This window comes from Labrus bergylta, chromosome 3, assembly GCF_963930695.1.
Source record: "Labrus bergylta chromosome 3, fLabBer1.1, whole genome shotgun sequence".
Lineage (NCBI taxonomy): Eukaryota > Metazoa > Chordata > Actinopteri > Labriformes > Labridae > Labrus > Labrus bergylta.
Window position 1 is genome coordinate 30,408,546 of NC_089197.1, and position 14,750 is coordinate 30,423,295.

At 38.9% G+C, this 14,750-nt stretch overlaps 1 protein-coding gene across 1 annotated transcript in view; it reads right to left on the minus strand.

Annotated features, from left to right (window-relative positions):
- Positions 1–13,801, minus strand: part of hipk3b (homeodomain interacting protein kinase 3b) — a 41,700-nt gene extending 27,899 nt beyond the window's left edge. The window contains 3 exon segments of the mRNA XM_029277439.2: positions 3,333–4,623; positions 13,458–13,486; positions 13,488–13,801. Coding sequence (XP_029133272.2) covers positions 3,333–4,623; positions 13,458–13,486; positions 13,488–13,525 — 1,358 coding nt within the window. The 5' untranslated portion in view covers positions 13,526–13,801.
- Positions 13,802–14,750: the final 949 nt, after the last annotated feature.

The window sequence follows — 14,750 nt, forward strand, 5'->3', positions numbered from 1 at the left end:
ACTCCTGACCAACAGGGTGCACAAGCTTAAGATGTTAGCAACATTTTTACAAAGAAATATAATGCTTAGAAGAGATATGTAACGAAAGCAACCAGACAGTAGAATTAAATCAAAAACAAATCCAAACATGCGGTTCTAAAAAAAAGAAATCACATACAGGTACTGGAGAATCCTGGGGTTCAAAATCAGTTCTTAACACGTTTCCATGCAGGTGCATTATAACTTCACATATCTCTATAAAACTATGAAACTATTAATTATTATGTCACACAGTAAGTATAATCTTTTTTCCTACAGAATGAAGTCAAAACTTTACTGAACTCTCTTCCATCTATGAGCATTTAAATATGCAGGGAAAGTTTTTTTCACTGAGCTTTCCCTCCATATTTCCATTTCATTTTTATTCTTTAATAATTTTGCTCTTTCAAATCAACAGTGTGTGATATGTGTGGTATCAAAATATAACACATTTAAAACCTGTAAGAAACTGTTAGCTGGTCACAAAAGCTTGAGGCTGACAGAACTGACAAACAGTTGAAGCAGCTGCACTCTTTCACTTCCCCCCTCATACGACAGTTCTATTTTGAGTAGCTTCCTGAAACAAAGTGCGTTTACAACACGACAATTTTCACAAAATGACGGATCCATTCATGTGTGGGATGAAAAGAAAGTTTACTTATTATGTCACTGACAAGTATTTTTAAACTGCTTCTAAAAAAATATGGGCAAGGGCAGAAAGTAGAAGAACTTATTATCTTCTCACTTTAGTCGGTAATGCAAATATAGACAGATATCAAATCGTCTATTTTCATCAGCAGTATTTTAATTCCTGTCAGAGCACACTGTTTCTCTGGCTCAGTGTGCAGGCAGTGAGAATTATTCAAATGCCATGTAAATGCCTTTCACTAAAACAGCTCACGCTGCCCTGAATGTGGCTCATAAATCCTGCTCGCTTCTTCCCAACCCCAGAACCCAACGTTCAAGACAAATCTGCTAAAGTTTGAATTAGTCTGTCAGAGCATTCGCTGCATGTCTTCATTACATTATTATTAAATTTGTTGAATGTCCAAGTTTGGATTTAAATTTACTTTTTTTTTCTTCTTTACTTTGATGATGGTGATTAAATGGGAAACCAGAACTGCTTCATTTGTTTTTGTTTTAATAGCTGTGTTTTGCAACAAATTCAAACAGTTAGTGACAATAAAGGAGGGTCAAAGAGGGATAAAATGTCTCCTAATCATCAGAAGGTCAACTAACTAAAAGCAAAAACAAAACATTGAATCTTCTGACAGAGTAAAACCACAAACCGTCCCAAACATTCCCAAGCATCAAGCTGATGCAGAGATTTCATCATACTTTTTGTAGTATGTCATCATAGAGGAAGAAAACAAGTGCAACTTTCCTCTTATGTCAAATATTGCCTAATAAAGGAGGGGTTTGTGCAGTCAAGTGAAACAGGTCATAAATGTAGTGTAGCCAGTAGTGCTTTTCCTCCAAGCCACAATGCTAAAAACTAAATAAATTAACTAGCATGTCTTACTTACCAATATTGATCTGACAGAGGTTCTAGTGCACTGTATTACTTTCGCTTATTTAGCTCTTAACATCTCTTACAGCAACATTTCATAAGAAGGAATTCAGAAAATATTCATTTCATCAGGGGTTTTCTGGGATATTATCTCAGCATGGTTTACAGTAATTTGTTCTATAATGCATGTTTTAATTTGTATACATTGGCAGGCACACATATTTTGTAGTTAGTATGCCCACATGCAAGTGCAAAAAGAACTTTGAGTTGAAGCTATAAACATTGAGCTTGATCAAAGTGCAAGTGATGCATGCCACATAACATGGCAAGCCTAAACAGGTGCTGTGGTTAACTAGAAACAGTTGCGTCAGATGGAAGACTAACAGCAGCTGGCATAGACATGTTGCTATTATAAGTGTGGCAAGATTTAGTTGAATATGCCCTTTTGCCATTAGCTCAGTATAGCACATGCACTTTTACATCAGAGGGGTGGCAAACAAGCAGGTATCCTGCAAAAACTAAACAATATGTAAGCTGATAATATATATTTCCTGTCATGATCCATTCCATGTGTCCTGGTATTGGTTCAGAGAAAGTATATCCCTGTTAATGAGTCATTTAAGACATGAATTGCCTGAATGACTCAGCTGAATGAACCAGTTGCCGAGGTTCGAATTCAAATCATTTTGCCACCATTAGTCACACTATTTGTGCACCAAGCAAGTATTGGCATGATGAGATCAAAATCTTCAGTTGATCGGATTAACTATGTTAAGCTCTGGGTGGAAATAAGCATCTCATCTCACAAAAGGTTGACTAGTTTAACTGTGGGGGATCATGGAAATTATATGTCATGGTTTTATTTGTTTAACTAGAAAGACATGTCAATATTACTTATTCATGTCCGCCTGTTACAAAATACAGAAGGCCTAAACTTCCTAAATTTTGAAACAAGTGTGAGCATTTCCACACTTACTAACAGTGACAAAACTCTATTAAAAACATTCAAACGTATGCATATATAACGAACTATGCATAACTTGCTGTCATGAAAAATGGCTTACTTTTCTTTTTCTATCAACCCAGAGTCTATGTAATCCAGGGTAAGGTACAAACACAGTGAACTGGGTCACTCCCATCTCTTATGCAACAGTTGATACCATTTCAGGCCTGTTTTTTTAATCAAACCAAAGCACTCGTAACAAAATTGATCTTGCCAGATTTGCTAGTTCATGATATCTAAGACAATAAGGAAACACAGGTATCCTACTATACTATACACATACCATGATACCCTCGAGCCCCTAACAGTATACTCATGTTTGGAATGGCGTTCCGTAATTTCTCACTGAACATTTCTTGACTTGCTGTAACACCCACACTTCTCGGAGTCAGTTCTCAAATATTTTACTTTTTTTTTCTTATGTCTATAAACCCTATAATTCCAAAAGCCATCGCCCCAAATGCATATCAGTTTTTTAATGAAGTTTTTTTCTCTACTATTGTTTTTTAAATCTTGGGAGAATTTTCTTTCCCAGGCAGTGGAGAAATGGACAGTAAGCCCGTAGTCTGCTAGCAAACACTGCAGGGTCACATTTTTTCAGAAGCTGTGGTATGTGGCTCCTAAATAGGCAGGATGTTGTGCAGTATGGGAGATATTTCCTTGTGTTTCTAGAGGAAGGAGAGTTTCTAAACCAGACCATGCCAGTCTGGAAACAAACAGACTGAAGTTGTTTTGAAATCCACATTAGTCAAACCTTCTTTGTTAAAATTGAGAAACATTTCTTCTCCTTTTTGTACTTACCTATAGTACCGAGACTGGAGGTACGTGGAGCACACTGCTTTGGACACATGACTGGCTGAGCCAAAGTCAATCACCTTAACCCTGTAGGGCTGCCTCACTGGGTCCACCAGCATTATGTTCTCAGGCTTGAGGTCTGCATGAATCAGACCCATACTCTTCAGCTTTTTTAGAGCTGTGGCTACTTGCTGTAGCACTGGTCTGATCACTTTCAGGGGCAGCGGGCTGAACTTATTCTGCTTCAGGAAATCATACAGGTTCTGCTCCAGCATCTCAAACACCAGACAAGTGTGGCTTCGGTGCTGGAAGCATTCAAAGGCCCGCACAAGGTTGTGCTCATCTGCATTCTCCCCACTCAGACGAGCTAGGATGCCCACTTCTATTTGACCCTGCCTTGCATATGAGGGGTGGTTCTTCAGGATCTTCACAGCCACTACCTCTCCCGTGCCCCTCTTCCAGCACTTTACAACCTGACCAAATGTGCCGCGTCCCAAGAAATCCAGCACTTCATAAGTATTCTTCATGGAACACAGAACTTCATGCTGTACTACCTGATAGTCCCCATCCCCTGCTCCCGCCCCTCCTGCTGCACCTACACCCTGTTTGGAAGGACCCCCTCCAGCCCCCACCGCCGCAGGTGCGGTCATGGCTGCATTCCCCACATTCGTAGTTTGCAACATGGCAGGCAACATTGACAGTTCCTCGACAATCTGCATGGTGCTCCCTCGGTTATCCAGCTCTTCACTTTTACGTTTCAGCCCACATCGCTGAGAGCTGTCAGCTGAGTTAAAACCTCCACAGTTCTCTTCGCTGTTCCCCTCCTCCTCAACTCCTTCCCCTCCTCCACAGCAGCCCTCTCCCCTTCCCCCTCCTCCTGCTCTTGTTGCTCCACTGCTGCCCCCACTTGCTGTGTCTGTCTGCTGCTGCTCCTTGCCCTGCAAGTGGACAAACCCTGCGTCCTGTCCCTGCTGGGCCGCAGCTGGGCCTGCTGATACTCCTCCTCTTTTACCGGGCTGATGTCTCTGTACGCCACGCACAACCACCGTCTGCACTGGGTACTCTTGTCCTCCACGCACTTTCACGCCCACGGCCACGTCTCGGCTCACAAATGAGTGGGCTTGTTTTGTTGGGTGCACAATTCCAAGGGTTCTGCTGTTCAGATAAGTCCGCGGGTGTGCCCTCTCATGGTACAAACAGCTGCTGGGCTCGACTTTGAGTTTCTTCACACTGCTAAAGGCACTTGTCTGGGTTTGATAAATGTGTGGTGGGTAGACCAAGACTTGTGAGGCCATACCTTCAAAAAAGGAGAGAAGAAAATGTGGTTAGTTTGCATCCTCAACAAATGAACCAATTTTCAAATTTCATAAAATGTGGGAATTTTTTGAGAAACAATGATAAAAACATTGAAAGTTAAGCATGTTCATACTACAAAAATGATCAGCATCAGTTGAAAAACCAAACCACTGTCCAGATCTCTGGTCTTTTATGTCTCCATTTTCAAAAGGCCCTAGGTGAGTTTATGTTACTACGAGTCTTAAACAACAGACCAAAATTATTTTACTTTAATTACACCTACTAGATGACATAAAAAAAAAAACAGGTCCCATTTCCATCCATACCCCGGCACCCCAATTACAATCGACAAATGGTTCAGAGTGCTTGAAAACACCTTTGCCATTCAGTCCTATCCACTGCAATCCCACCAACACCTCCACACAGTAGATGACTAACTTCTCAAAGGTTTGCCTGACCTTTTCCTGCCATTTCACTGCATCCTACTGCGGGTCTCTAGGCAACCAATAGAGCGGGAGAGAGGATGAGAAACACACAAAGAGAAAAATAAAGTCACATCATCAGGCCCACATGTCCATTTACCTAAGACATGGCTACATTTTCCTCTTCCCCATCATACATTTGTTTTTAAATGTCACATTCAAACTGGCATTGTGACCTTATCAAACCCTGTGTGTGCCAAAGTGTCGCCTTCGACCTACTTAATATCAGGGACATTTGTCATTTGCTTGTCTCACAAGGGTTTCCATACTTTAATCGGCAGTGCATTTACTCATCTAAGTTTCCCTACATAATGACAAAGTAAGAAAAATCAATGTTTAAAGTGTTCTATACAAAACGCTAGCCTATATTGACTCACAGTCAATTTTAAGCCTAATTTCCCCCAATTCTTTCAAAAGATCTTTTTTTTTCCCAAACAGACAAGTGAGAAAGGTTTTGGGCTTAAAGTGGCCCCTGTAGAGTCTCCTAAAATAAATATCCCTGATGGAAAACACACTTGTGCTGTGATAACACTAAAACTGTGAGCCACCCCGTTGACTTATTCTGAGCAGCAAGATAAGGTCAACCAATTCCCTTGACAGCTCCGTGCACAATCATACACTGTGTTACTGTTTGGTGCCACTGTTTACCATCGTCTCTGATAGAAGCATGACTTTGAAGGGCAACCATTTTAGCAAAGAATGAAAGCACAAATTGGAAATGCTTAATAGTGACATTGAAATTGGCAACGCTTGAGTACCAACAAGCAAGTGTCCTGGCTGGACTCCACGGCACTACCAACCCTACATCACATGTTGTTTACTAGGGATGCAACAATTCTCAACATAATATTGAACGGTTCGGTACAGCACCCAGTTCAATACTCGCTTGTGAATTTAGGTTTTCTATAGCACCATACATTGTATTCCTTTCCTAACTGAATCCGTTTGTGTTCCTGTGAGTCCATGCACTGGGATAAGGAAACTCCCCCGAGTTAAAATCCAATCATGATACGTTAAAGTTGGGGGAAGCTGACAACACCGGTGTCAGATTTCACACAACTTTTACAACGACGAGCGGTGAGGAGAGGCTGCAGTATGAGGAAGCACCACCATCTCTCAAATCAGTGAACCTTTTCAGCATTAAGTAATAATGACAAGGACGAGAAATGGTGAACAGTGCTTTACACGCGTCGCCTACACAAAAGTTTACAGCAACAGACTGCAGCAGGCTGCAGCAGGCTGTAGCGTAACTAACATAAAGCTGCTGATTGTTTGACATAGATACACCACCTGTTCCCTGCATAATGCAGACGGGGTAAGAGTGAATGGAGTAAAGACAAAGCAGTAATTGAAACTAAGTTATAGTACACAATCAAATACAAACACTTTGTGACCTGTTCCTTTGTGGAAGTCCATTTAAAAATATATAAATACTAAATTATCTTCCTATTGTACAGCAGGACTTCATGGCACTATCTTAACGCTACCTTCTTTTCACTGACACTTAACACCATACCAGGAATGTGTATGAATAGAAAAGTTGTCTTGCTTAAAATCAAAACACAGAAATAGTTTTGGAATAAAAATAAATTGGTTTTTTTCTTCCTTGTGGTCCCTTTAGACACTGCCTAAAAACTCCAAAGAATAAAAACCACCAAGAAAACACTCCAACAACCTGGGCCAACAGAACCAACAGAACCGAAAACAATGAGCACCCCCCCCCCCCCCCCCCAAAAAAGAAAAATAGGTACGTATTGAACTTTGTGCTGACTGTGTTGCTGTATCCCCAGTGTTTACTAGCCTGTAATTTAACATATTTTAACATTATTGTAATCTCAACTGTTTAGTAACTTTATGTGTGGAAAAAGTATCAGCATTGGTTTCCACAAGATTTACTAAATTGTTGCTGGGCCAGTTGCTAACTCACCTAAATTGGTGTGTATGTTGCCTGTAATTAAGGGACATGGCCTCCATCATTCAATTAAAGCCATTATGTGAATTGTAAAATGTATGACTATGGGGCTCCTAAAGGGCATTTACAAAACAAGACACAGGCAAAAGCAAAGAACTCTGCATTACAGCATTAACACATTTTTTATCCGTTTTGATAAGCAGGCTTGTATACACCAGATTTTCTCACTTTAAAAAATTGCTAAATACACTCGTTCTGTCAGAACTTCACAGATATGATGGAGCAACAGTACAACACTAGCACATGGTGAATCTGGCTAAAAAAATGACGTGTGTTTGGAATATGTTGAGCAGCAGCAGAGCTGTCATTTTCGCTTCGTTAGCAGTTTAAAAAAATGTTTTAAAACTTTTTGAGCTCTTTCTGTTGTTTTTGCTGTGAATCTTGGTCCCTTCCAGGATCAATTCTAGATGTTAATAAAATATTTAACACAACTCAACTGTGTGGACAATATCACATTGGGTGTGTTGTGATTCTTATAATGTAATTGAGGATCATGGATTTTCCTAATTATTCCAGTTGTTCAAAATGAACAGGGGGAAGTGACATGCTCCTCACAACAGGTTCTCCAAACATGTGTGTGCACTTTGAAGCAGGGCAATTACCCATCATGTGCCTCTCTAAATCTGAAAAATATCATCCCATTGTCTGCATAATTAAAAAAAACAACACTAATGTAGTTTTAAAAACGGGGACAAAAAGAAACAACACACATACTGTTTAAAGGGCAAAGAGTAACTTGAAAAGTGTCATCACTGTTCAGTTGTATTCTACATTGGCCTTCTCATGCAATTGTGATTTTTACCACCCCAACAAAGAGTAATGGTAAGTTGAGACCACAACTCTAGTGATTTTACATTAACTAGGGGAGAATGGTAAACACTGCATTTCAGAAGACATGTTTTTCCTCAGGGAGCATGCCGAGTGCTTAAGGATGGTTCCTAGGCAAGGGCAGCGCCTGAAGGGTCATAGGTAAACAGGACACACCCAATCCAACAACAAGAAAATACAATTGCAGACTCTGCAGTGCAGACAGAGCTCAGTGTAGGGATGTATTCTGTCAATCAGCTTAGTAGCCAATTCAAACATGTATTTTCCCTGTTTCAGAGCTCTCTCTATTTTCAAACCATGCAAATAAGTAGACATTAGAATACATTACAAACTGATAAGCCCCTAAGTGCTACCCTGCTCCTTATCAAGTTCAAACAATGCATTTTAAAACTCAGCAACATAACTATACCTCAGGAAGACTGTAGCTTTACAATATGGAGGCTCTCTGTAAACAATCCTTAGCAGCAAGTATGTGCTTGCTGTGCTGCTAGGGATTGTTTACAGGGAAGAAAACATGAGCCAAGTTGAATAAATGCTCAGTAATTTTCCACATGAAATAAATACCACATTTATAAAATGAGTTTCCTGTCAGAGCCAGGGGACTGACCATGTTAATTTACAGGTCTGGAGACGGAGAGCATGCTTTATGGTTGTAGAGGCAGCCTGAAATTGGAAACTGTCACCAATTGAGCAATCAAGATGTCTAGATTGGAATATCAGCTTAGTGTTATACAACACCCAAATCCGATTTAAAACAAAACGTAACTTGGGCATCTGTTAATCCCCCCCCCCCCCCCCAAATGCAATCACTAAATGGCCAAGAGAACTCTGACCCAAGGAAGTAAAGTAGACAGCCTCTGTTGTTTCAAAGGCAGAAGAATGGCAGCCACAGCTATTATTACCATCTGAAGCCATACACTCCCTCTGTTAGCCGTCAGGCTCCTCCTGCAGTTTCACATTACCTTCAAAGCTATAGAAGCTCTCCAGCAACCTTGAGCTGCTAAGTAATTGCTTGCTGTTGAACTTTTGACCCAAGCCTACCACAATTTAAATTGTCAAGAAAATAAACACCATACACCTGTCCACAATGAACAAATGGTACAGAGTGACAGATGTAATAGTAATAAATGAGAGGACGAGCAGGTGATGACAGACACACCATGATGTGGAGAACAAAATTAAACAAAAATAAAGAGCTATCTTTCCATCTTGCTCAACAGGAGCAGCTGAAACAACAATTTACATCCCTGCTTCTTGCAAAAAGTTGTTTCTTTCTTAAATATTCAAAAGATAAGAGACAATAGGTGCCTTAACCAGACCGGCGTGCTGCATGCATACACCCGTCCTCCACAGCTGTAGGACCTATTCATAGCCATGTGCTTTGACTTCAAAGCTAAATCTGAAACAGTGTTGCTGTGATCAGTGCAGCTAAGACTCTGAACATGTGATCTATTACCATCCTACAGAATATCAAAACAGATGCATTAGGCATTCACATTTTGTCACAGTCCAGATGATCATGGTACCAGCTTGGCTGATATCATCACCTTGCATCATCATCTGTTGGGTAGCTCTGCTGTCTGTACAAAAAGCAAACAGAACACACAGGATAACAAAATATATGACATAAGTATAAGTACAAGTCTTTATGAATATTATTCTTAAAAAACATGGACCTTATAGCCTTCATATGCTTATTGGAACAATAAAATATGTATTAGCCCAACATGTTTTTGAATCTTATCTAAAACAATTGGAAATTATGGGTGTTTGTCAATGCCACAATGCCTTGAAATTTGGCTAACTTCACAATACCATATTTTTATGGCTATCTGTTGATGTTTGAGCGGTCTGGGACATGGATTTTCACAGACTGCAAAGCTTCTTCTTTCTTTACAGAAAAGTTTAGTATTTCTTCTTGGTATGCAATCATTTGTTTTCTTTCCTGCTTAATAAAAAACAAACACATCAAAGTCACAAATCTAAGTGCTGTTGCTATCCTTTCAGCATGAAGCAGAAGTTATGGTCTTCATTCACAGTCCAATAACCTCCCTACACACGTGTGTCCCATGAACATGATGTTCTGTGCTCGTTAGATAGAAAGGCCCTGTTTTCTGAGGCATGTGACCACATGGTATTTGGACTGTGAACTTATGACTATCATTTAGAAGTATTTTTCTTGTTGGAAAAGATATACACTATGCAGTTGACTATTCTCCATATTAGCAGAAATTACTATTCCTTTAGCACAACAGTAAGAATTTTACTCCACAAAATGATAACACGAAAACAGAATATGGGCATTTATGTTTCATCAGCTATGATTTGTTTAATCTTCACTAAATAGTGGAATTGTTATGTGGATGCATCAAAAGAATGTGTACAAGGCACATATTATATTACTTCATCACTGCATGTACTCTTAACTCAATGCATTCAAAGCACAGACAAAAATATTAAGTTAATCATTATGCATTCACAGCAACTACTCTCTCACTTCTATCATGTTTTAACAGCTGTAATCTAGCAATGCACGCGGAAATACTACACGTCCCAACAAGCACTTTTATCGATCAGTAAAGCGCCAATCATAGAGCCACACAAGCTGTTACACCTTTCATTACACAATCCATGAACACAGTTGCAGAGTGGGCCGTTCTAGCTATAGGTATTTATTTTCCCCTCACCAGTTTCACAACAAAAGCATCTACCGTGTTATTAAAAATCCAGGGGCTCTGACCAGATCACTGGATGGATAAAAGTAATTACGTACTGTACTGTGTGCTGGAACAGATGTTTACTTCTTGAGAAATTGGATATTTTCCACCCCCAAGTTACCCCACAACATCTTCTTGTCATGGTGTTCTCCAGGTAAACTCTGTGTCATTCTGTTTTGTTCATTACTTTGAGTCCACTTCGACAAGAAATCATTTGAAAACCAGTCTTTAAGTTGGCCACAATGTAATAGGGATAACCACCTTCCCCAAGTATAGCAGATCAGTGTGGCATTACGTCACATAACACATGCGTAAAGAAGTCTCTTTGCCTCCACACCCCTATTAACAACCACCATTACCCACTTATTCTGTAATTCTGAAAACACTGTTTACTATATTGTTTATTTACTCGCCACAACACGCTGACTTTCTTCTGGAATTACTGGTATCACTATCCCCCACAACCTCACTTATTTGGCCTTTATACTGATAAGGCTAGGAATGTCACACACGTAAAGCAGACAGAAGAATCTAGACAAAGAGGAATTGCACAAACATAACAATGCTGCACTGTACTCAAGGTGTACTCAGACTGTAACTCTTTGATTGCCTCACTGAGGGCCTGGACCCCTGGGGGGGGGTGGCCCTGCATAGCAAACAAATACAATACAGTTTTTCACTGCACAGCAAAGCATGTCAGAATTTGTAAGGGGACTTCCCTGTAAATTTAAGGCTGAAATTGAATCTACACCTGACGTCACAGATTTGAAAGTTTCACGTTACAGTATCACTTGTAATTGCTTCTTTAAAAAAGTGGAATGTTAGGTTTTTCAATTTGTTGTCACACTGAAGTTGCAATTTTGGACTTTTTGCAGCCAACGTTTGAGATGCGTGACTGACAGTGTGATCAGTGTATGTCAATATTGATGTGTATGGTGAGGGATTGTGTGGGGCTTGAAAATATGTTCATCTCGAGGCCTGGTAGAAAAAGTTTGGGAAACACTTCTGTAACTGGTTCATGATAAAGTATTTTAGAGACAACCTGTTGTGAAAGAATAATTCCAGGTAATCGGTACTTAAGAGCATATTTAAATTATTAAGTAACTTGGACAGAATCTAGGTAAACCCTAGTTGATAATATCTTTAATTTGTAAGAAAGAAGTGTTGCTTAAAAAGTCATAAAATAAACTGTGACCATTGATACGAACCAAATCAGCCAAAATGTCCCTTATTTATCTGCTGTCTTGTACATTTTATTCAGCTTGTCATAAAAAAAAATCAAAAGACTATATTTTATTACTTTTTTTCTAACAAGATCAAAAATGAAGAAGTACTAAAATAATAGAAGACTGACTAAAAGGCTTGGAAAATACATGGTTCAGGTCTAAGGGCCCCTGAGTTTGTTTAAAGTTTCCCTATTGTTGAGAGTTTCAGTGGGACCAGGAACACTTTGTGATGGTTCCTCTTCTACCATATAAGCAGCTAAATGTGTAAACAAACAGCAAACAATAAATAGAACCTCCACTGGATTTTTTTTCTGATGGTTTGTGGTTTATACATGAGCTTAACTATTAACCCTACACTTTATTTTTAACACATAACGGACACTTGCATTGTAGTAATAGACCAAGATGATTATTAAACTGTTGTATGATTAACTTAACATTAAGTCTAACATTGACTTCTTGTGTTTCATGGCTGTCATCTATTTCATCTGCCAAAATGGCTATGGTGACATGGCAAGCCATGTTTTTTTAAGCTGTGTTAGTCTAAAAAAATGTTTTTGGTTTAACTCGATGCCGCAGCTTAAGTTCACGAATCGAGAAGAAAACACAGTGACGGAAAATACTTAAAACAATGGATTTGCAAAGGCTGCTTTTAGTTTTCCACCCTAAAAGAGGCCAGCTGGATATTACCGTATATTCGCGTTGGGTTTTTATTATCGGGAAAATTCCGTTCTTACTGGGAAAATCCACGCATTCAAATAGTTGTTCGCAACATATCGCACTTAAACTTTAAGGCTAATTTGTCAATTTGAAAACGGTAAGTTTTTCACTACAACAACGAAGTTATACAACTTCAAGTGGTTTCCACAACTTAAACAACTTAAAGCTCATGAACACACCGAAGTCAGGCATAAAAAAAACTTCTCATCCTGGAAAGTCCGAGTATCTAGTAGCACGTGAATGTAGCCTGAACCAGCTAGCTGTCTTTGCTAAATTCATTTCGCCCTGTTGTTGGGGCGTTAAAGTTTTACCGACGAAAAAACACATGTAACACATCCCGAGGTCACTTTAATAATGTTATAATTGTAGTAGGTGACAATAATGGACATTTTGCTTATACATTTTTAAATAGAAACGGAAGCCTATTTAATTATCTACGTCAAAAAATTGTATTTCGTTATTATTGGCAATAACTACAGTGTTGAATATAACATTATCTTTCTAATGTTTGCTTCGAAGACATGTGTTCAAAGGCCAGATAAGTTATGTCCCTCGGTCCATATTAGCTGTATAGGGTGGGTTCATGTTGCAACATGTTTAAACAACATGCAAATAGCAAAAACAATTAAAATTACGTGCACAATTATCACCGACGTCGAAGTTGTTTAGAAATATGTAAAAATATATATACTGCTAGTAATTACCAAGAAGTGCTGACAGAGCAAGCTGCGTACGAAGCAAATGTTCAAACCATATACAGCCAAAAGCTCGCTAGCTGAGTTTGCTACTAAGTTATTATGACTTTGCATTACGTCACATACAAAGTATCGTTTCAAATGCTAAACTTATAAACAGATATAACTATTGACATTTTTCTATGTATTACTCACCTTCACATAGAGTCACTATAAGTATAATCCTTCTCTGAACATGTTATGGACTTATAAATCCATACCATGTACAGTTCGCCTGCATTGCTGCCATCTTGTCCTAGACGACAGGAAGGGAGAGCTCCCTCTCGGTAACGACACCATCTCCCACATTTTAAACATTAAATAAGTCCTGCATATGAGCGTCCACAAAAACCCCACCGAGCCCAGGCTGTAGATACGCAGTTCAAAATCGTCTCCTTCCTCTTTGGGCAAAGTAGCCCATCTCCGAAAGGGTGTCTGTTACCCCGTTAGTACGTGCTGTTCCGCGGCCCTGCCAGCCTCTAACAACATGTCTCTCTTTTCTCCAGCTACTGCAAGTGAATGTTTGTGAACTGACGGCATAGACCAGACCAGAGTAACAGATCCAAGAGCTTCACAGTTACCACTGTGTCAAAGACTGAACGACCAGTGCAAAACTAATACAATACAACATAACTGTTTTTAGAAAACCCTCACAAGAAAGCCAGTGCTCTCATTTATTACAATGTACATTATATTTAAAGTACCATAGGCCTACTTACCGTGGTTATACTTAGATTCCCTCAATTCTTTTAAATCCCTTCTTAAAACGTACTTTTACAGACTTGCTTTTATGTGATGTCGTCTTCTTAATGTCTTTTCTTACTGGTTTTACTATTTTTATCTTCTTACTGTCCTTTTATTTATGCTCTTATCTTAACTCTTGTGTTTTAACTTGGTAATTTCTTATCTTACTTACTTTGTCTATTTGTGTTTTATATTTATATTTACTTTTTATTTTTATTAATATTATAGTTTGGTTTTTTTTATCCTTGAACCACTTGTTTCTATTTCTTTTCCTGCTCTTACCTTCTTATTGCTGTTCTCTTTTGATTTGCTTTTATCTTCTTTAGTTTCTTACATCTTTTTAAATCTTTGGTCCTCTTGGTCTCAGCTCTTCTTGTTGGGTTCTCGTGTTGTTGGGTTCTTATAATGGTTGTTGTGATGGTTCTTGTGATGGTCGGGTTCTTCTGATGGTTCTTGTGATGGTCGGGTTATATATGTCTGTTGGCATCGTGCACTTTGGGTTCTTTTTTGTTAAATTGTATTTAATTATTTTTAGTCTTTTGCATTTGTTATGTTCTTGCTGTTGTTTCTGTTCTTCTGTGTTTGGTTTAGTTTGCTTTGTTCTTGTTTTTGCTGTTTGTCAAAGCACTTTGTAAACCTGTGTTTTTAAAAGGTGCTATTTAAATAAAGTTATTATTATTATTATTTTTTTTTTAAAAGGCAATT